This window comes from Acinonyx jubatus, chromosome D2 (genome assembly GCF_027475565.1).
Source record: "Acinonyx jubatus isolate Ajub_Pintada_27869175 chromosome D2, VMU_Ajub_asm_v1.0, whole genome shotgun sequence".
Taxonomy (NCBI): Eukaryota; Metazoa; Chordata; class Mammalia; order Carnivora; family Felidae; genus Acinonyx; species Acinonyx jubatus.
Genome location: NC_069393.1, coordinates 70,304,694 through 70,326,194, shown reverse-complemented (window position 1 = coordinate 70,326,194; position 21,501 = coordinate 70,304,694). Strand labels below are relative to the sequence as shown.

The window sequence follows — 21,501 nt, the reverse complement described above, 5'->3', positions numbered from 1 at the left end:
CTCCTACTGTAAGCTCTACAAACATGTAAGTGCAAAGAATGTTATGAGATCTCTTATTTAACAAGGCTAAGAAATCAAGACCACAAGGGCTCTAGTACCCAAAATCATGACAGCAAAGTTGAAATCTCTTAAATGATAATACCAATTAATAAAATACCCTAACACTATAAAAGGAGTCTTTTTTGAGAAATGGGAATTCCTATAAATACAAGATGCTTCTTCTCTTATCCTTTAAATGTAAAAAAAAAAAAAAAAAAAAAAGATTCAACTAGTCCTGAAGTAGGTTGGTAGCAGCAATGGCCTTGGGTGTCTCTGAACTTTTATGTCTCAATCCTTTTCTAACAATGGCAAATAATGTATTTTGGTGACTATACATTAAAACTCACCCTTCTTTCATTATTACAAATTATCATAAACCACTAGATTGTAATAGTAAACCTGTGAGGTCAAATCACAGATTTCTGTTTTTTAAATAAACTTTTATTAAGCACAAAATATATATATCATACATATTATATTACACAAATTGTAAGGATATAGTTCAATGACTTATCACAAAGTGAACACATACGTGTAACCACTTTAGAAGCTTCCCTGTTGCTTATCCCAATCACTACTCCATTCTGCTTAGCCTAGACAAGACAATCCCTATCATAACTTCTAAAACCATAGATTAGTATTTCCTGGTGCTAAACTTCACTTAAATGGAAACATATCATATTCTTTTGATTCTGACTTCTTTTGGTCAACATTATTTTGGTGAGATACAACTGTATGGATGCACAGAGATGATTCTTTCATTTTCATTATTGCATAGCATTCCATTGTAAGAATATATCTTCTCCATTGGAAATGATGACAGTTCACTCGTTTCCGATTATTGATTATTACAAATAATGCTGTCATGAGTATCCTATATGACTACAGTGCAAACACATATGCATTTGTCGGATATATAACTAGAATAACTATTTCAACAGATTCATACATTCTATACATGAGTGTGAGTGTATTGAAATTTAGCATAAGCTGTCAAAAGTTAGTGCCTCTACCAGTTTCGACACACTTGATATTAGCAGTTTTATAAATTTCAGCCACTTAAGCGGATATGTGGTAGTACTTCAATGTTGTCTTGAATTGTTCTAGTGACTAATAAGGTTGAACAAAATATGTATTTTGGCCATTTGAATATCCATTTTCGTGAAGTACCCATTCAAGACTCTTACACATTTCCTATTATCTGACATTTTATTGATTCTTAGTACTTATCTACTTCTCTGATTTCTCTTTCAAGGAGCCAGTCCTTTTTGTTTGGCTTTATGTGTTGCAAATACCTCCCCCAATGCAACCTGCCTTTTCACCTTATTTTTAGATATTTTTAGATGTATATAGTTCAGTTTATCATTTCTCATTTACTAACAGTATCTAATTGTATCTTAAAAGTCTTTTTTGTCAATGATATAAAGATATTTGCCCATGTCATCTTCTATAATCCTTATCATCTCACCTTCCATATTTAAATCTACCACTGATGTCAAACTGATTTTTGTGTCTGCTATAAAGTAGGGCCTGTTACTCATTTTTCAATTGTATATCTTATTGGCCCACAGTAATTTATCATAAAAACATCTCTGTAGTTGAACTTTCTTATAAATTAAATGTCCATAAATGTGTAGGTCTGCCTGTGGAATTCCTACTTGCCACATTGGTCTACTTCTTTATCTTTGCAACAACATTTAAATACTATAGCTTCAAAATCAAGAGATTTGGTAGAGAAGTCTTCTAGCTCTGTCCTTCTTAGTTTGTTTCAGCTATGGTTGGTTGTTTGCATTTTCAGATAAATTTTAGAATATGCAGGTCTATTTCTAAATATATATATATATATGGCTGTAATTTTGTTTGGGATTACATTAAATTTACATATCAATTTGAGAAAACAGACATATCTACAATATTCGATTTTTCAATCAATTATAATATATCCTTTATTTATTTAAGTCTTATTTATTTCTCACAATAAGGTTTTAAAATTTTTGTGTAAAGTTCCTGAATACATTTCATTGCATTTATTCTGTAGGTGTTAACGCTCTTATGGTAACATAAATTGTACTGCTTTTAAGTTACTGTTTTCAAATAACCAACTTTGTTAACTTTTTTAGCTATACAGATCATCTTCATCACGTTTCTTTTCTATTTCATTAATTTATATTCTTATCTCGTATTCTCTTCTTTTTCCTATCTTTATTTACTTTATCCTTCTTTTGGGATTAATCTGTCCTTTTGCAATTTCTCAAGATTATGTTTACAACACTGATTTTCAGGCTTTTAAAAAATATTTTCTAATAAATGCATTTAAAGTTATAAATGTCCCTCTTGGTGACACCATACACATTTTGATCTGTCATCATTCAGTATAAAATATTTTCTAATTTTTAGTATAGTTTCTTTAACCAATTAGTTTTAATAAATTTATTAGGGGTTTCTTAGTAACTTTTGTGTTCATTTCAATTACTTTGTAGGGTCTGAATTTTTTTTAATTTGTCGAGACTTACATTAAAACCCGCCATATGGTATATTTTGGAAAATGTTCCATATGTACTTGAAAAACACTGTATATTCTGCAGTCATAAGATAATATGCTCTCAAATATCAAAGAACACAAATTTATTCATTCAGCTGTTGAAATCATATATATCTTTACTGTTTTTTGTGTTTTTGTTTTTTGTCTCCTTATGCTGAGTTACCAAGGTAAAGGCATTAAAAATATCTCAGTATGACTTGTCCCTTTTATTCTGTCAAATTTTGCTTTATTTAACACAGTATTATAAAGTACATACAATTCACTGTTATATCTTCCAGGTAAATGCCTGATTTAAATTCTTATCTGTCTGATATTAATAAAGCTACACCAACTTTCTTTTGTTTACCACTTGTGTGTCTTTTTTCCATTCTTTTACTTGCAATTTTTCTAAATATTTGTATACTTTGTATCTTTTCTATGCAGCGTGGGCTAGGTTTTGTTTTATACCAAGTCCAAAAATCCTTACCTTCTGGTTGAAATATTTAGTCTCTCACATTTAGTATAATTTGCAATATTTATTTCCTTACACTTAGTGTAATTACTGACTTGCATTTAGTATAATATATAGAGTTAAATACATCATCCTCTTACTTCCTTTGTATGTGTCTCAACTGTACTTTGTTTTTTTCCATTCTTTTATCTTCTTCCAAATGCAGTAACTAGTATTCTCATTTTCCCTTCTATTAGTTTGTTAAATATGAAGTTTTACTTTTATTTTTGTTACCTAATGATTACAATATAAATCTTTAGTTATTGTCTACTATAAATTAGTTCTTTTATCCATTCCCACTTATTACAAAAACCTCAATACTTTGAACACCACTTACCCTTCTCCCTCACTTATGTTTTGTTATTATCATGCATTTAAGTTTTTATATCCATTTAAGCCTCTATTTTGATTATAGTTTAATTTAATGAATAACCACTTCAATTTACTCTTAATTTCTCTATTCCTTCTAGTATCTGGGATCATTTTTCTTCTACTTCAATATCATTTCCTTTATTTAGTATTTCCTTTATTGCAGAAAAATACTGTCAAGTTCTTTTGATTCTTGTTTTTCTGAAAATATCCTTATTTTGCTTTCATTTTTCAAGGAAATTTTACTGGGTGCAAAATTTTAGGCTGATGATGATCTTCTTTCAGCAATTTGAAGACACTGTGTCTTCTAGATTTCATTTTTTGAGTTAAGAAATCAGTTGTCAGTCTTAATATTGTTCCTTTAAAGAGAATATGAGTTTTTTTCCCCTTTGCTTTTAAATTTTTCTCTTTATATTTGGATTTTCATCAGTTTTACCGTGATATTTCTAAATATAAATTTCTTTGTAGCTATTCCCCTTAGTACTCATAGAATGTTTTCTATTTGTGGCTTGATGTTCTTTATCACTTTTGAAAATTCTCAGTCATTAAGACTTTAAATAGTGCTATACATTATTTTCTCTTTTTCTTTCTCTTGACTCCAATTACATACATGTTAGATCATTTCTACAGGTCCCTTAAATTTCCTTCCTTAATATGGGTATTTCTTCCCAACCTATCTTCCATTTCATTAATTCCCTCCTCAGCTGTATCTAAGCTGTTGTCAAACCCATCTAAGGAATTCTTCATTCATTTAATTATTATTATATTATTATAATAATTATTATATTATATTATATTATTAATTATATTATTCTAAAAAATAAAAACAAACAAAAAAATATATACATTATTCATTTCTATAAACCCCATGTGATTCTTTAGTAAAAGTTTCTACTTGTCTCCTAATGTTTTCTACCTTTTATTTTAAAGTTTCTGTCTGAAAATAGCATTATCCTCTAGCTATGATACTAATGGCTGTTTCATATCTTGTCTTTTTCTAAACCTTATCATTTTTTTTTATTTTGTCAGATATTGCATGTTGTTTTAAGAAATAATTCGAGGCTCTATACAATATTATCTTCCTCAAGAGAGGATTTACTTTTGTTCTGTCAGTTACTTAGTCTCTAGACAGGTCACCATAATCTAATGATTTAAAGTGGACTTATCCACTCTAGCAGGTTTAGAATTTCAGGGACTAAACCAAGTCTTTAAGTATATAGTAGAGCCCATCTTCCTTAGCACATTTGGAAATCCAATTTTGGTCCTCCATATTAATTGGCAAAAGCTCTGCTCAATTTCTTAGACAGCTTTCTAAAGAGACAATAGATGCACAAAATCCCAGTCTTACCTCCCTTGACATAGATGTTGACCCACAAATTCTCACTGCCTTGATAATTCTCAGATGCCTAAAAAGATGTAATTCCTAATTTTTCTCAGTGGAAATAATATTCCAAAATAATCCATTTCACCAATGAAAAAGAACTCCAAACACACATTTACCATCACTTCAACAAAGCAGCCTATCTACTAAACCATATCCACTAAAATATGACACCAGTTCTGGGTGATAAAAACTTAAAATCAATCTGTACAATGCACATATTTGCTCTCACATATATATACTAAAGTATGTATCAGGCTTATTCATCAATGATATAATTTAAAAAATGTTTTAGATATATAATTGACAAATAAACCTGATATATACTTTAATCAATATATGAGGGCAAATTTAAAATTAATCTAACAAGTATCAAAACTTTAAGAATGCTAAAAACATTAAGAATAACAGAAAAATATTTTAGCGCTCACCAATATTTTTTAAAAACAATGAATAAAAGTAAAACATTAAAGTATTGTGTGTATCTACAATATATTTATAATAAGGTGTTGAAAATCATTTACAAATTATTTTAGTAAATTCTCTTAAAGGTACTCAATGTTATTTGTGCATATACTAATATTGCCAAGATTGATAATTACATTCTTCCATGTAGAAGTTCATTATGGAAATTTTCAGGAAGGGAAACATGTAAAAATCTGAGCAAACTCCATTTGAGTGGTGAGCAACAAGTAACACTCATTTGACTTCATTCAAAGAATACCCATGGCTCACTTTTCTATTTACATCTATTAATATGCTTTGCTGAACATTGCTATAGCCTTTATTATTACTGTAAATTATGATGCCTCTTTCTGCAGAAGCAGTTATCTTTTCCTGTTTGGTATGATACAGTAGCTGGAACATATGCAAAAATATGTTAAGCAGATTGATAATGCCTTAATCACTAAATCACAATTCCTCTTGCTATCAGAGCAAAAATACAAAGAGGAAAAGTTGGAAATGTTAAAATAGAAAGTAAAATGCAATGTATAACTTATATAAAAGAAAAAAGTGATTTATTCGTTTTATTATTCATAAAAATATAAAGAATAACAATGTATTGATTAGACAAAAAATAATAAAAATTAATAAAATAATCCAAAAGAAGTCTTACCTTTTTTTTTTTTAATTCCACCTTTCTTTTTCAAAAGAAAAAAATTAGAATATATGTTTGAAAGTGAAGGGGGTAGAAAACAAGTCAAAATTTGGTGAAAAATTATATTTCATTCAAATACATATGTAATTTCACGATGAAAGTTTAAATGAATGTGTAGTGTCTAAAAACAACAGAGTCATCTCCCAGGTTTTACAAAGGTAAATATTTGAAAACAACAAAAGTCCTATTTTTTTTTCATGTTTATTTATCACTGAGAGAGAAACAGAGCCTGGGGGAGGGGCAGAGAGCGAGGGAGACACAGAACCCAAAGTAGGCTGCAGGCTCCCAGCTGTCAGCACAGATGCGGGGCTCAGACTCAGGAACCATGAGATCATGACCGGAGCCAAAGTCGGATGCTCAACCCGACTGAGCCACCCTGGCACCCCAAAAATTCTATTTTAAAACTCATATACATAGAAAAAATAATAACTGAAAAATTAATGAACAGTATTTCCAACATAAATAGAACATTATGGTTATAAATAGACAATAGACTAAACAGGAAACTCAAGTGGCAAATGAACACATAAAGATGCTTAGTCACTGTAGTAATCTGGGTATGCACAATAAGTATCCATGAGATAGCATTCACATCCATTGCATGTGTAAAAGAAAAATCATCTCACAATTACCAAATGTTGGTGGTGATATGAAGAAACAGGTACATTCACACCTAGCTGGTGAAAGTATCCATTAACACAGTGACTTGGAGTGCAATTAGGCAACATTTGGTAAAGTTGCTGTAAATATGCTCAGATTCAACAATTTCACTTTTAACTATCTATACACACACACACACACACACACACCCCCTACAGAAACTCTTGCATATCTGCATAATAAAACCAGTATAAGATGTACAATGTAACACTGTTTATAACAACAACAATCTACCTAAATGCACAAGCTCTGCATGTCATAGGAAATTAGATGATGAAACTGAAGAAATGCTTTTAAAATTTGCAAATGACATTAAAATATGAATGCAAAGAAGAAAAAAAATCACAGGGCAGATATCAAAGCTCAGCGTTACACTGGTAAGCAAACTTGCTCATCTGAATTGAACATATCAGTCCTTGTAAGTAATACATACAGAATTAGCATATCTATGTAATCAGGAAACATTTTAAAGTCAATCGTTTACAGTGATAATGACTACATAGAAAATGTGTTATTTCATACCTTTGCTATACAAGAGAATTTCATTAGTTGAAATAAACAGGGAAAAAGAACAAGAATGCTTCCCTGAAAATATTTAATAAACGCTACTACTATACAAATATAAAATGTAACAGTGACAAAGTTTCTCACCATACTTTTACCCAATCTACTCACCAAGTCTTAGTGTTAACTTCATACTTATAAAGATCATCCACCAATCCATATTTATTGCCTGGTAATGCTTTATAGCCTCCGTGAACATAAATGGATTTTGTTATTTCATCATACACACTGGTATGGCCATATCCACCTTGAACAATAGCTCCTTTAGTTTCTGGGACAAGCCACGTGTTTGATGCTGTAAGAGAATGAAGGTAAATCATGAACTTCAAGGAGCATTTAAAAATATAACTACTATATCACCAAACTACCAAGTAAATTCTAATACCACATTTTTATATGTAAATTAAATATAACCAAATATCCATTTACTCCAAAAACAATTATTAAACATATGCTAGTTACTATGTTAAGCACTAGAGATCAAAGTTGAGTAAGGCTGGTCTTTCTGTAGAAGAAACTGAAATATTGAAAATGCCAAATTTTTGGATGTACAATAGAAAAAGGAAAACTATTCGCACATTTATTTCTGTATTTGTAAATAACCCTGAGAAAAAGACTAACAGTTTATGAAAGCCTACTATGTGACAAGCTCTGAATTAGTCACTGATGTAACAAAAATTTAAAAAGATATGATCCCCACCCTTAAACGATTTTTAGCTATGTGATGGTCCACCATGTCTTGGTTATGAGCCCCACCCTCCCTTCTACAGACTCTTCTGTATTGCTGATGAAAACCTAAACAATAAATTTCCAAGACATCCTTGATAGCTGTATTAACTGATAGGTTCCACCAAGGGGCGTACTGGTGAGAGATTAGAAGGCAAAAATAACAAAGACTTTCTGCCTTCATCCGTAGCAACAGGAACAGGCAGATGACTACAGAGGATAACAGCAGTGGTGACTTTATAGCCATAGCAGCAGGGGTAGTTCCTGCTCAAGGGCAGCAGTGACGCCTAGAGTAGCTTAGTGACAAATGTGGTAGGTATGTAGCAGCTTCCAGATTTTGGATGATCCCCCTCCCTTTGGTGTCTCTAATACTCTTGTAATTAACTCACCGTATTAAATCCCATTCTGTTTGCTATATCTGAAAGGCACTTATTTCTAACTGCAAATTCACTGATGCAAGCATCAATCATACATGCAAGGCATGCTTTTAAGAATATGCAGATAAACAAAACACAGATCCTTGGCCTTAGATAATGTTAGATTATAAAGAGCAACTATATAGAAATCTGTCATTGGTCCTTAGGTATTCACCCAGACCACACTTCTATCTTCCCTCTAACTGGCCATCTAAACTTTGGCATTGTAGGGGTGCCTGAGTGGCTCTGTCGGATAAGCTTCCGACTTCAGCTCAGGTCATGATCTTGGAGTTCACGCGTTCGAGCCCCACATCCGGCTCTGTGCTGACAGTCAGAGCTTGGAGCCTCCTTTGGATTCTGTGACTCCTTCTCTCTGCCCCTCCCTGACTCACATTCTAACTCTCTCTCTCTCTCTCTCAAAAGTAAATAAACATTTAAAAAATTTTTTTGTAACTTTGGCACTGTAGACAGCTCAACTGAAAATACTCAAATCAAGTAATATAAAATAAAGATGATCTTAAAAATCATTCACTTTTATATAATTCTAAGGTAGTGAAGAAAGTGATACTTCAATGGTCATAAAATATAGAAATATCAAAAAGGAGTCACTAAGCCAATTTTAACTGATAAAACAAAACACGTAAAAAAATCAGAATATATTTGTAACTAATGAGTATTACATTTTGGAGGTAATTTCAAAAATATGACATTAATAATAACTTATCAAAAATAACTTGAAAAATACTCTTTAACCACTATTAAAGCTCTACTCCTATAGTCCAATTGAAGGCTTCCATATTTTTATTCATTCTCTTTTTAATAAAGATAAACATTCTTCTTACCAAAAAATAATGTAGAAATAGAGGTCTTTAATGTAAAAGTGAATATGACCTTCTCTCCCAGCCTATCTAGAGATATTTTTCACAATTTGTTATGTTCAGACCACTTTCAGACTGTAATTCTAAATATTTTATCACACACATACAAAACACATTTAAATTACAAATATGTGTATACAGACCTATAAATACTTGTACCAAAAAAATCATGCTACTTTACAACTATTTTTTCAACTATTTTTTCACTTAAAGCAACTGGCGCAATTCTTCTATGACCCATTTATTATTTTTCAACAGTTAAATTCCACTCTATTAATGATACATAACTTATTTAAATAACTCTACACTATGACTCATTTGGGTTTCAATTTGTTCCTAGAAACAATAATGCAATAAACAACCCTGCAATCAACTGGAGCATCGTTATCTAATAAAACACATACTCTGTCTCAAGAAGTACCTCATTATTTCATGTAATAATAACCCTTTGGAAGGTTTATTATTGCTTTCTCTTCTTTACAGCTGAGGAATTTTAGAGTTAGAAAAACTAAGTACCACACCCCACTAAGTACAACAAGCAGAAACAGTGCACAAGACAACCAAAGGAGAAATCTGAAAAGTGTAAAGGTAGACTGGTTAGGGACTCCAGGACTAGAAGACAAGTGTCTCCTCACCTGTCAACAGAAGAAGGCTATGCAGGCCCCACATTTCTCAATTCCCCAACCTAGCAATAAAAAGGTGACTCAGGTAGGCTTATTCCTCCTCAAAACCGAGGTCCTATGGACAATCCTAGACGACCCTAGCAGCAACAGCAAGAGGGACCCAGCAAACACTGTTTAAAATAAGCAAACAGAGCAAGAGTTCCTTTTCCCCACCAGATCGAGACTGGAAAGGGAGATCCCACAAGACCGGAAGGATAAACCTAAACAGAGAGACTGCCTGCTAAAACAGAAAGAAGATTTAAATGGGACCCAAAGACTCCCAATATAATAGCAGAATATCCAGGATACAGTAATAAAAAAAAAATCACTTGTCATACTGAGGACCAATAAAATCACAACTTTAATGAAAAAAAAAAAAAACAAGTGACAGTAACACTGAGATATTGAAATTACTTGACAAGAATTTTTAAGCAGCTATGATAAAACATTCCAACAAGCAATACATGTTCTTTTGAAACAAACAACAAATCTCAGCAGAAAGAAAGAACAGAAAGAAAAGAAAGAAAGAAAGAAAGAAAGAAAGAAAGAAAGAAAGAAAGAACCTTAAAGGAAAAAGAGAAAAATGCAGTAACAAACAGAAACGCTATGTACAGGCTCAATATTAAAGTGGAGCTAACAGAAGACAGGGGATCCCGTAAATTTGAGGACAAATCAATGAAACAAATCTGAATAAAAGAGAAAATAGACTGAAAAAAAGTTAACAAAATCTCAGAAACATTTTTGGAACAATAACAATTGATTCAACATTCACATCACTGGAATCCCAAAAGAGGAAAAGAGAACATAACTGAAAGAGTATTTAAAGAAACAATAACCAAAATCATCTAAATTTTGTACAAGACACGAACGTACAGATTCAAGAACCTTAGAGAAGTCCAAATAAATACAAGAAACCCACACCACGGCACATCATAAGAAAACTTATAAAAACTAAAGATGAAGAAAAAAAGATCTTGAAAGCAGCCAGAGAGAAATGACACATTACTTACAGGGGTACATCAATGAGAATAACTCTGGATTTTTCATCTGAAACTATAAAGGCCTGAAGGGAGCAGCACATTTTTCAAATGCTGAAAAATAAGAACTGTCAGGCATGAATTCTATTCCAGCAAAATTATCCTTCAGGAATTAAATGGAAAAAAAATACTCTATGAAAAGAAAGAAAACTAAAAATTGTTGAAATGTGGCCCTCTCCTTAAAGGATGGTTAAAGGAAAATTTTTTAAACAGGAATGAAATAATAAAAGAAGGAATGTCAGAGCATCAGGAAAGAAAAATAGAGCAGAAATATGATTACACACAACAGACTATGCTTCTCCTCTACAAGGTTTATAAATCATGCCTGATAAAGGAAAAAAAATATAACATCATCTAATATGAAAGGCAATGATGCTTAAAAGTGGAGAAGGTAAGGGGATGTGAAAGCAAACAAGGTTTCCACACGTCAAGTGAAGTAGTAAAATGTTGATACTGGTACTAGACTCTGATAAGTTACATATGCGTTGTTTAACACCCAGATCAACCCCTAAGAAAACTACACAAAGAAATACATTCAAGAATACTATAAGTAAATCAAGGGGGCACCTGGGTGGCTCAGTTGGTTAAGCTTCCGACTCTTGATCTCGGCTCAGGTCATGATCTCATGGTTCGTGGGATGGAACCCTGCGTCAGGCTCTATGCTAACAACACAGAGCCTGCTTGAGATTCTCTCTCTCCCTCTCTCTCTCTCTGCCCCTCCCCCACTCATGCTTGCTCACTCGCTCTGTCTCAAAATACATAAATTAACTTCAAAAAACAGAATACTATAAATCAAGATGGAATTCTAAAAATTTTTCAAGTAATCCATTAGAAACAAGAGAAACAGAGGCATAAGAAACAGCAGAGAGAAAATAAACAATAACACAGACCGAGGCACTAATGTATTAAAATTACCTTAAATGTAAATGATCCATTTACATAAAATCCTAGAAGTAACGTAATTATAGAAATGGAGGACAGATGAGTGATTATCAAGGATTAGAGATGGGAAGGGAGTGGGGGTGGAAGAGTTGTGGGTATGGCTTAAAAGGGCAATGTGAGAGGCACTTGGGTGACTCAGCCGAGTGACCCACTCTCAATTTTGGCTCAGGTCATGATCCCAGGGTCCTGGCACTGAGCCCCTCCTAGCTGAATATGGAGCCTGCCTGGGATTCTTTCTCTCTCCCTCTCCCCCAACCTCCTCTGCTCATACGCGCTCTCTACATAAAATAAAAAATAAAATTAAAAGCGCAATGTGAAGGAGTCTTGTGTGATATAGCTATTCTACACCTTGACTGCAGTGGTGGATACGTGAAACAATGTGCAACAAGACTGCACAGAACTAAACCCATACCCACACAGGCACACACAAATAAATACAAATGAAATGGGAAATCTGGAATAAGATCAGTGAATTGTATCAGTGTCAATATTCAGTTTGCAATATTGTAATACATTTTTTAAAATGTTCCCACTTTGGAAAACTCAATGAAGGGTACATTGGATCACTCTTATTTCTTATAAGTGTATGTGAATCTACAGTGATCTCAAAATAAAAAGTTTAATTAAAAAATTTTTATTCCCCTTATGAGTAACGGGAAGTTCATCATGAAATACAGTATTTCACTCAACTACTTGTTAAACACTTTTTTAAAAAATTAAAAGTGTGGAGCGCCTGGGTGGTTCAGTTGGTTAAGCGTCTGACTTTGGCTCAGGTCATGATCTTGCAGTTATTGGGTTCGAGCCCCATGTCAGGCTCTGTGCTGACAGCTCGGAGCCTGGAGCCTACTTCAGATCCTGTATCTCCCCCTCTCTCTCTGCCCCTCTCCCACTCATGCTCTGTTTCTGTCTCAAAAATGAATAAACATAAAATAAATTTTTAAAAAAATTAATAGTGTAACACCTATGATACAGGTCTAACACCAAAATCTGTATTCTAAATATTACAGCAGTTTTTCTCAAGGTTTGGTCACTAGCAATTCAATTAAGAAACCTACAGGTGGTATGGTAGTTTCAAATGAAAAATTAAGGAAATAATTTTTTCTTGTACTCGAAATGTAAAATTAACTATGATTCACATTTTCATTATATTCGTATTATTTTTGCATTTGGAAATGTGCACATACTCAGGGAACGAATTTTTCTTAGTAAACATTCCAAGTAAAAATACTGGTCATCTCAGAAAAAGTATTTTCTTATCATTTGTATGTTATTATTTGTATATGCATGAATTTTGCTTTTAACTTAGTAATGTGCTCCACCATATTCCCAATTTATAAAGAGTAGTTCATTAAAGAGAAAAGATAATGATGAAAACAGGTATGTGAATAAATGAAATAACTCCTAATAATACTATAAATGCCAGAAGCAAAAATGAATTTGTAGGTGAGGTAGCTACACATAGAGAAGGCTGAAGAAATCTGCAGAAAGATTCCCTCAAATCCTAAATTGAGTACTGATCTGCATATGCATAAAAGAAAACTACTTAAAGCCCATGTAAAGAACAACAACAACAACAAAAGACTAGCAGGCTGAATAACTCTTGGGTTCTCACACAGGGCTGGGAACAGTTGTGTTAGCAGACAGAAGAAAGACCTCACACAACAGGAGGCATTACGTAGAGTACAAAAAGGGCTGTAATACTGGAATAAGTTAGTCATAAACTCAAAGTTGCTCTGGGTCCTAACAAACCTCAGAAGCAATCCCCCAAAATGCCTATACTATACCAGATAACTGCATGTCAGTACAAAATCCAACATTCTTTAAAGCCACAACAAAATCCAGCAGCCAACGTGATAAAAATATACCATGTTTGGAATACAATTTTTTAATTTTTTTTTTAACGTTTATTTATTTTTGAGACAGAGAGAGACAGAGCATGAACGGGGGAGGGGCAGAGAGACAGGGAGACACAGAATCGGAAGCAGGCTCCAGGCTCCGAGCTGTCAGCCCAGAGCCTGACGCGGGGCTCGAACTCACAGACCTCGAGATCGTGACCTGAGCTGAAGTCGGACGCTTAACCGACTGAGCCACCCAGGCGCCCCAAGAATACATTTTAAAATTAACAAGCATACAGGGCAAAGAAAATATGACCCACAACGAGAAGAAAAATCAGTCAATAGAAGGTGACCCAGAAATAGCACAGAAGATAAAATCAGCAGAAACGAATGTTTTAAAAGCCATTGTAAATACATTCAAATATGTTCAGTAATGTTACAGAAAACATGAACATGGTAAGAAAGAAATGGTAGATAAAAAAAGACTCAAACAGAACTCCTGAAAATGGAAAAGATAATATCTGAATGAAAAATACATTGAGTAGAATTAACACAAGATTTGACGCGTTAGGAGAAAAGAACAGTGAACTTAAGATACAGAAACAAGAGCTATCCAAAATGAAATAACATGAACAAACAAAACACCCTAAAAAACAATGAATGGACTATCAGGGACCTTCTGAAAATATTAAAGAAGTCAAATCTAAGTGCAATAAGAGTTCCAGAAACGTGGTAGGTGGTGGTTGGACAGAAATAAAATTTAAATAAATAATTTCTCAAATTCAATTAAACCCATAAATCCACAAAACCAAGAACATTAATGAAATACAAACAGAGAGAAAGAAAGAAAGAAAGAAAGAAAGAAAGAAAGAAAGAAAGAAAGAAAGAAAGAAAGAAAGAAAGAAACCTACACCAAGGACTGGCATGAAGTAATAAAGATGAACAAGCTAAGGAACAAAAATAAGAATTACAACTGACCTCTTATCAGAAAGAATGTTAAGTCAGGAGACAATCAAGTTGCAGATTTTTAAACTAAGAAGGAAAAAAAAGCCTGTCAATCTAGAATTCTCTACCAAAACCAAAAATAACTATCAAAGTAGAATTCTCTACCCAACAAAATATTTTCCAAAAATGAAACTGAAACAAAACTTTCTCAGACAAAAAAAAAAAAAAAAAAGCAGAAGTGTAACACCACAGACTTGCCCATGATATGACAAAGGAAATTCTTTAAGCTGGATGACAATAACAGCTAATACCAGACAGAATCTGGATTTACATAGATGAACGTAGAGTGTAGGAAAGCTGGATACGTAGATAAATACAAGACATAATTTCTCATTTCTTGTCTCCCTAAAATGATACTTACAAAACAAAAAGCACAATTTACTATGCTGTTCATAATATATGAGATATAATATTAGCACAAAGGAAAAGAGGAGAAATGCAGGAAATCCTGAGGTTCTAACACTAAATATGAAGTGGAAGAATATTAAAGGTAGAATCTGATAAGCTAAAGACATGTACTATAGATCAATCCCAACAAAAATAAAACAAAAAATGTACAGTTAACAAATTGATAGTCCTACAGATTCAAGAAGTTGAACAAATCACAAACAAAATTGAAAGAAACCCACACCTAAACACATCACAATTAGGCTGCTGAAAACTGAAGATAAACAAAACACCTCAGAAGAGGTTAAAGAAAAACAAGTTCAAACAACTGTGATTTTTACCCTAAAAAATGACGGAGGCCAGAAAGAAGAGCCCAACACTTTCTAAAGTGCTGACAAATAACTGTAACTCAGAATTCTATGACAGGCAAAACTATCTTTCAGGGATGACTGTGAAATACAGAGATTCTCAGATATAGAAAAACCAGGATAATCCATATCCAGCAGGCCCGCTCTAAAAAAAAATGTTAAAAGAAGCTGTTAACAGAAGACAACTTGGAATGAAGGCAGATAATGCATTACAGGGGTCTAAAAATTATAATTGTAAAAATGATGACCAATAACAAAACATTTAAATGTATGAAGCAAAAACTGATAGAACTAAAAAATTAAATAGTTAAATCCACAATCATAAATGGAGATTTCTACATTAGTCTTTCAGTAACTAAGGAAAATTACTAAGACTGGAACAACTCCACCCACCATCACAAAACTGGCATTTATAGAACACCCCGACCACTGCAGCAAAATACACACACATCCTTTTTAATTGACACTGAACATTCACCAAGACGGACCATATTCTCAGCCAGAAGATAAGACTCACAAAAATGTTAATAGCAAAACATACAGTCTCTGACAAGAACTATATTAAACAAAAAATAATGACAAGAAATATACCTGAAAAATCTTCATGTGTTTGGATTAAACTAAATACTACTAATCAACCCAAAGAGAAGCCAAAGAAAAAAATCACACAAAAAAATCAGAAAGCACTTTGAATTAAGTGGAAACAAGAATACTTTTGAAAATATGCAGGATACTGCTTAAGCAGTCAATCCTTCTCATGGGTGGTTCCTTGACAACAGCAAATGGAATTACCTAGAAACCTTTTAAAAATGGAAGTTTGCTGGCACCAATCCCCACATAATGAATAAGAAAATCAGGGGTTAGGAGAGAGCAATCTATTGTAACAACCATCCAAGTGATTCTTACGTATATTAAAGTTTGAAACTGTTGGATAAAAAAGAAATTTATAGCAATAAACACATATATTTAAAAGGAAGAAAAAAGGTCTTTATCAATTCAATGCTCTAATCTTCCACCTTAAAAAGGTAGTAAAACAGAGGGAATAAAACCCAAATAAGAAAAGAAATATAAAAATAAAGCAGTAATCAATAAAAATAGAAAACAGGAAAGAAAAGCTACTTCTTTGAAAAGATCAATAAAGTTGTTTAACTTATTAATCTTTAGTCAACCTGACAAGAGAAGACACAAATTATTCATATCAGATATAAGAAAGATATCACTACACAGTTTACAAATATTAAAAAGAATAATAAGAATATAAATTAATGACTTTATGCCAACAAATTTACCATCTCAATGATATGGACAAACTTCCAAAATAAACTACCAAGGCTCATTCACAAAGAAATGGGTAACTTGAGTATCTCTAACATTTATTAAAGAAAATAAATGTTATAGTCAAAATCTTTCTGACAAAGAAGGCTCATGAGCCAGACAGTTTCACTGGTGAGTTCCATCAAACATTTGAGAAAGAAATAATACCAATTCTACACAAACTCTTATTATAGAAAATAGAATGGAAGGAAACACTCCCCAAATCACTATCATTACGCAGACTGCAAAATCAGACAAAGACATTATAAAAACAGAAAACTAGTCCAATATCTTTGATGAGCATAAACATAAAAATCCTTAATATTTTTAGCAAATCAATTCTAGCAATATATGAAAAGGATAATATATTATGACCAATAGGGTTTGCCCACAAATGCAATAGTTGTTTAACATCTGAAAGTCAGTGTTATTCACTATATTAAGAAATAAAAAAATATATAATAAAAGGACAAATGATCTTCCCAACAGATGCAGAAAAATTATTTGACAAAATTTAACATCATCGATGAAATAGACTCGGCAAACTAGATTTCCCTGACCTGATAAGAAGCATCTAGAAAGCATACCACTAACATAATAATTAAAAGACTGGAACTTTCCCTCCTAAAATAGGAAAAAAGGCAGGATTATCTGCTTCCACTACTCCTACTCAGCACTGTACCAGAGGTACTGCCACTGAAAAAATACAAAGAAAATAAGTAAAAGGTATACAAGTTGAAAAGGAAGAATTTACTAGCATGATTTTAACACATGATTCTCTATGCAGATAATAAAAAAAGCTACCAGGATTAATAAATGTGTTAAGCAAAGTTGCAAAATACCAGTTCAATATGAAAAATCAATTGCTTTTCTATATGCTAGCAATCAACAATTATAAGTTGAAGTTTTAAATGCCATTTACAGGCAAACATGATAATCACTACACTACACAAATACCTGCAAAATGCCATTTACAATAACATAAAAATATTAAATACTTACATATAAATTTAGCAAACTGTGCGCAACATGCTGAAAATCATAATACATTGCTGAAAATGTTAAAGACCTAAATAATACTGAAATACACTGTGTCCATGACTTAGAAGAATCAATACTGTTAGACTCAATTTTCCCCTCTATATATAACTCAACCTCAATTAAAATCCCTACAATCTTTTTTTAAAAGAAATTGACAAGCCGATTCTAAATTTTATAATGGTAATGTAGAGTACATAGAATAGACCAAACTTTTTGAAAATAGAAAAAAGGACAGAGGATTTATACTGCCTGATTTATAAATCTACCATAATCAATAAAGTGTCTTTGTGGAGTAAATATAATGTACATCACTGGATCAAAAAAGAGTCCAAAATTAAAACATATATACAAATGACATTAACCAAGGTAATTCAATGGAGAAAGGAAAATCTTTTCAACAGATGTTATTAGAGAATTAGTATATTAAAAAAAAAAACACTCAGTCCTTACTTCATATCATATATGAAAATTAATTCAAACAGATGAAAGATCTGAGGATAAGAGCCAAAACTATAAACAGCTAATAGAAAGTGCAAGAGAAAAACCTTTGTGACCTTGACAAAGATCTATTAGCTAGAACACAAAAACCACAAACCATAAAAAATTGACAATTATATTTTATCCAAATTTAAAATCTCTGCTTTTTAAAAGACACTATAAAGAAGAAATGCATATATTTTTAAAAAAAACAACTTTAAAAAAGGAAAACCTGAAAGACAATGAATTATACACATCAATATAAAGAAAGGGAAAAAGCTTAACAAATCAAAATATATTAAAAGGAAATCATAAAAAAATAAGAACTGAATGAATATGCAAAACAAATCATTAACCTCAAAAGCTGGTACTTTGAAAAGTATTAAGATTCATTATCCTCTGCAGAATCTGCTCAAGACAAAAAGAAAGAAGGCTGAAATAAGCCAATATTAGTAATTTAAAGGAGGCATAGCTATAAAATATTCTAAACTTCACTAACAGCATATTATGAAGAACTTTAGGTCAATACACTTGAAGATTTAGATAAAATAGACAAATTCTGAGACAATAATCAAATGCTAATTCTGACAAGAAGAGAGAAAAAAACCTGAGTAGATTTATAACTATTAGATTAATTGAATATCTTGTTTTAAAACATGGCCACAAGGGAATTAAAAGCAAAAATGAACTACTGGGACCTTATGAAGATAAAAAGCTTCTGCACAGCAAAGGAAACAACCAACAATACTAAAAGGCAACCAACGGAATGGGAAAAGATATTTGCAAATGATATATCGGACAAAGGGCTAGTATCCAAAATCTATAAAGAGCTCACCAAACTCCACACCCGAAAAACAAATAACCCAGTGAAGAAATGGGCAGAAAACATGAATAGACACTTCTCTAAAGAAGACACCCAGATGGCCAACAGGCACATAAAAAGATGCTCAACGTCACTCCTCATCAGGGAAATACAAATCAAAACCACACTCAGATATCACCTCATGCCAGTCAGAGTGGCCAAAATGAACAAATCAGGAGACTATAGATGCTGGAGAGGATGTGGAGAAACGGGAACCCTCTTGCACTGTTGGTGGGAATGCAAATTGGTGCAGCCACTCTGGAAAACAGTGTGGAGGTTCCTCAAAAAATTAAAAATAGACCTACCCTATGACCCAGCAATAGCACTGCTAGGAATTTATCCAAGGGATACAGGAGTACTGATGCATAGAGGCACTTGTACCCCAATGTTTATAGCAGCACTCTCAACAATAGCCAAATTATGGAAAGAGCCTAAATGTCCATCAACTGATGAATGGATAAAGAAATTGTGGTTTATATACACAATGGAGTACTACGTGGCAATGAGAAAGAATGAAATATGGCCCTTTGTAGCAACATGGATGGAACTGGAGAGTGTTATGCTAAGTGAAATAAGCCATACAGAGAAAGACAGATACCATATGGTTTCACTCTTATGTGGATCCTGAGAAACCTAACAGAAACCCATGGGGGAGGGGAAGGAAAAAAAAAGGGGGGAGGTTAGAGTGGAAGAGAGCCAAAGCATAAGAGACTCTTAAAAACTGAGAACAAACTGAGGGTTGATGGGGGGTGGGAGGGAGGGGAGGGTGGGTGATGGGTATTGAGGAGGTCACCGTTTGGGATGAGCACTGGGTGTTGTATGGAAACCAATTTGACAATAAACTTCATATATTCAAAAGAAAAAAATAATAAAAATAAATACATAAAACCTTGCCACAAAGAAAACTCCAGACCCAGATGACTTCACCAATTTCTACCAAACATTTTTGGGAAAAGTAGTAACAACTGAAAGTCTTCCAGATAATAGAAACAAAATTATACACCAGGCAGCAAATCCAGCAAAACAGAAACGGTTTCTCAAAAAGTTATCTGTAGAAGAGATTACATACAGCTTTACTCTAAAACCCTAGAGGTCTGCACTGCAATTCTCAAAAAAATAAAAACAAAACCAGATAATTAGTAATTGTCTAACATGAGGAAATTTCCAGTCAGTGTTCAAATTCCTACTTATTTTATAAGCTTTGTTTAAGTTTGTTTGGAAGCAGGATCCAAATGAGATCCATACACTGCAGTTGTCTGATATGTCTATTAAATCTCTTTTAATCTGCACAGTCTCCATCTTTTTTTTTAATTGCCAATGGTTTACTCTTCCACATTTTTTGTAAATTTCTAGCATGAAGGCAAAGAAGTTGTACTTTAATATTAAATGACCACTGACCCAATCAAAGGACAAGATAAGTTAAGTCTTTAGATACCAGAATCATGAATCAATAGTAATGATGGGCTGAAACTCTTTTAATAATAAATTGTCAGGCCCTTCACAGAGTTACCACCATTAAATTAACAAGTATAGGATGGAGTATACCTCCCTTCACAGTAATTGTATAAAAAACAAAAAACAAAAAAATAATGAACTAAGTAAAAGTTTGTTTTCTTTAGGCTGTTAAGTCATCACAGTAATATCAGTATAAAATAAAATATATCTAGGGGAAGTAATAGTCTCACATTAGATAAGACACCATGCTCTGTTAGCTCTATTAACTCTGAATAGGTTATTACAAAGTGTAATTTGTCCAGAGAGAGTGCTGAAGATAACAAAAGGTCAACTAAGATACTGTGTATTTTATAATTATATAATCCAATCTCCCCTTTTACTAGCTGGGTGTGCACTGGCCACTTGTGTGAGACCTCTGTGCCTCAGTTCCCTTACTTATAGAACTTGAAAAGAATAGTTTATATTTACATGTTCACTTTGAGTTAACATGTGTAAAGTAGTTACCACCACCACCTAGCACAGAGTACAGCCTCAGAAAACGTTAGCCGCTATTCTCATTACTACAAAATAGTCTTTAAATCATTAATATCTGTGTTCATTTAAGGCATTAACAAAAGATATGAATGGAAACCCTGTTCACCTTCAGGGAAGACCGAAGGAAGTAGAGATGCTTGTCTGAAGAATAGAAGGTAAGTGGAAAGTAAGATATCTCAAAACATCTGCAGGGCCAATATGTGGAAGCATGAGTAATTTGCACCTGTACAGTTCTATACAGTCATGAAAAATCAAGTACAAATTTATAAGATGTGCATATGTCTTCTAAATATAAATAGAATTTTTAAAAAATATACAATACAGTGGCTGCCTTGTAAGGGACCAAGATCTCCATCAG

The 21,501-nt window shown here is 32.7% G+C and overlaps 1 protein-coding gene across 2 annotated transcripts in view; it reads right to left on the bottom strand.

Annotated features, from left to right (window-relative positions):
• Positions 1–21,501, bottom strand: part of ATRNL1 (attractin like 1) — a 754,994-nt gene that overhangs the window by 649,084 nt on the left and 84,409 nt on the right. For both annotated transcript variants that reach the window (XM_027063193.2, XM_053207126.1), the window contains exon 9: positions 7,316–7,499. In XM_027063193.2, coding sequence (XP_026918994.2) covers positions 7,316–7,499 — 184 coding nt within the window. The remainder of the gene's footprint in view (positions 1–7,315; positions 7,500–21,501) is intronic.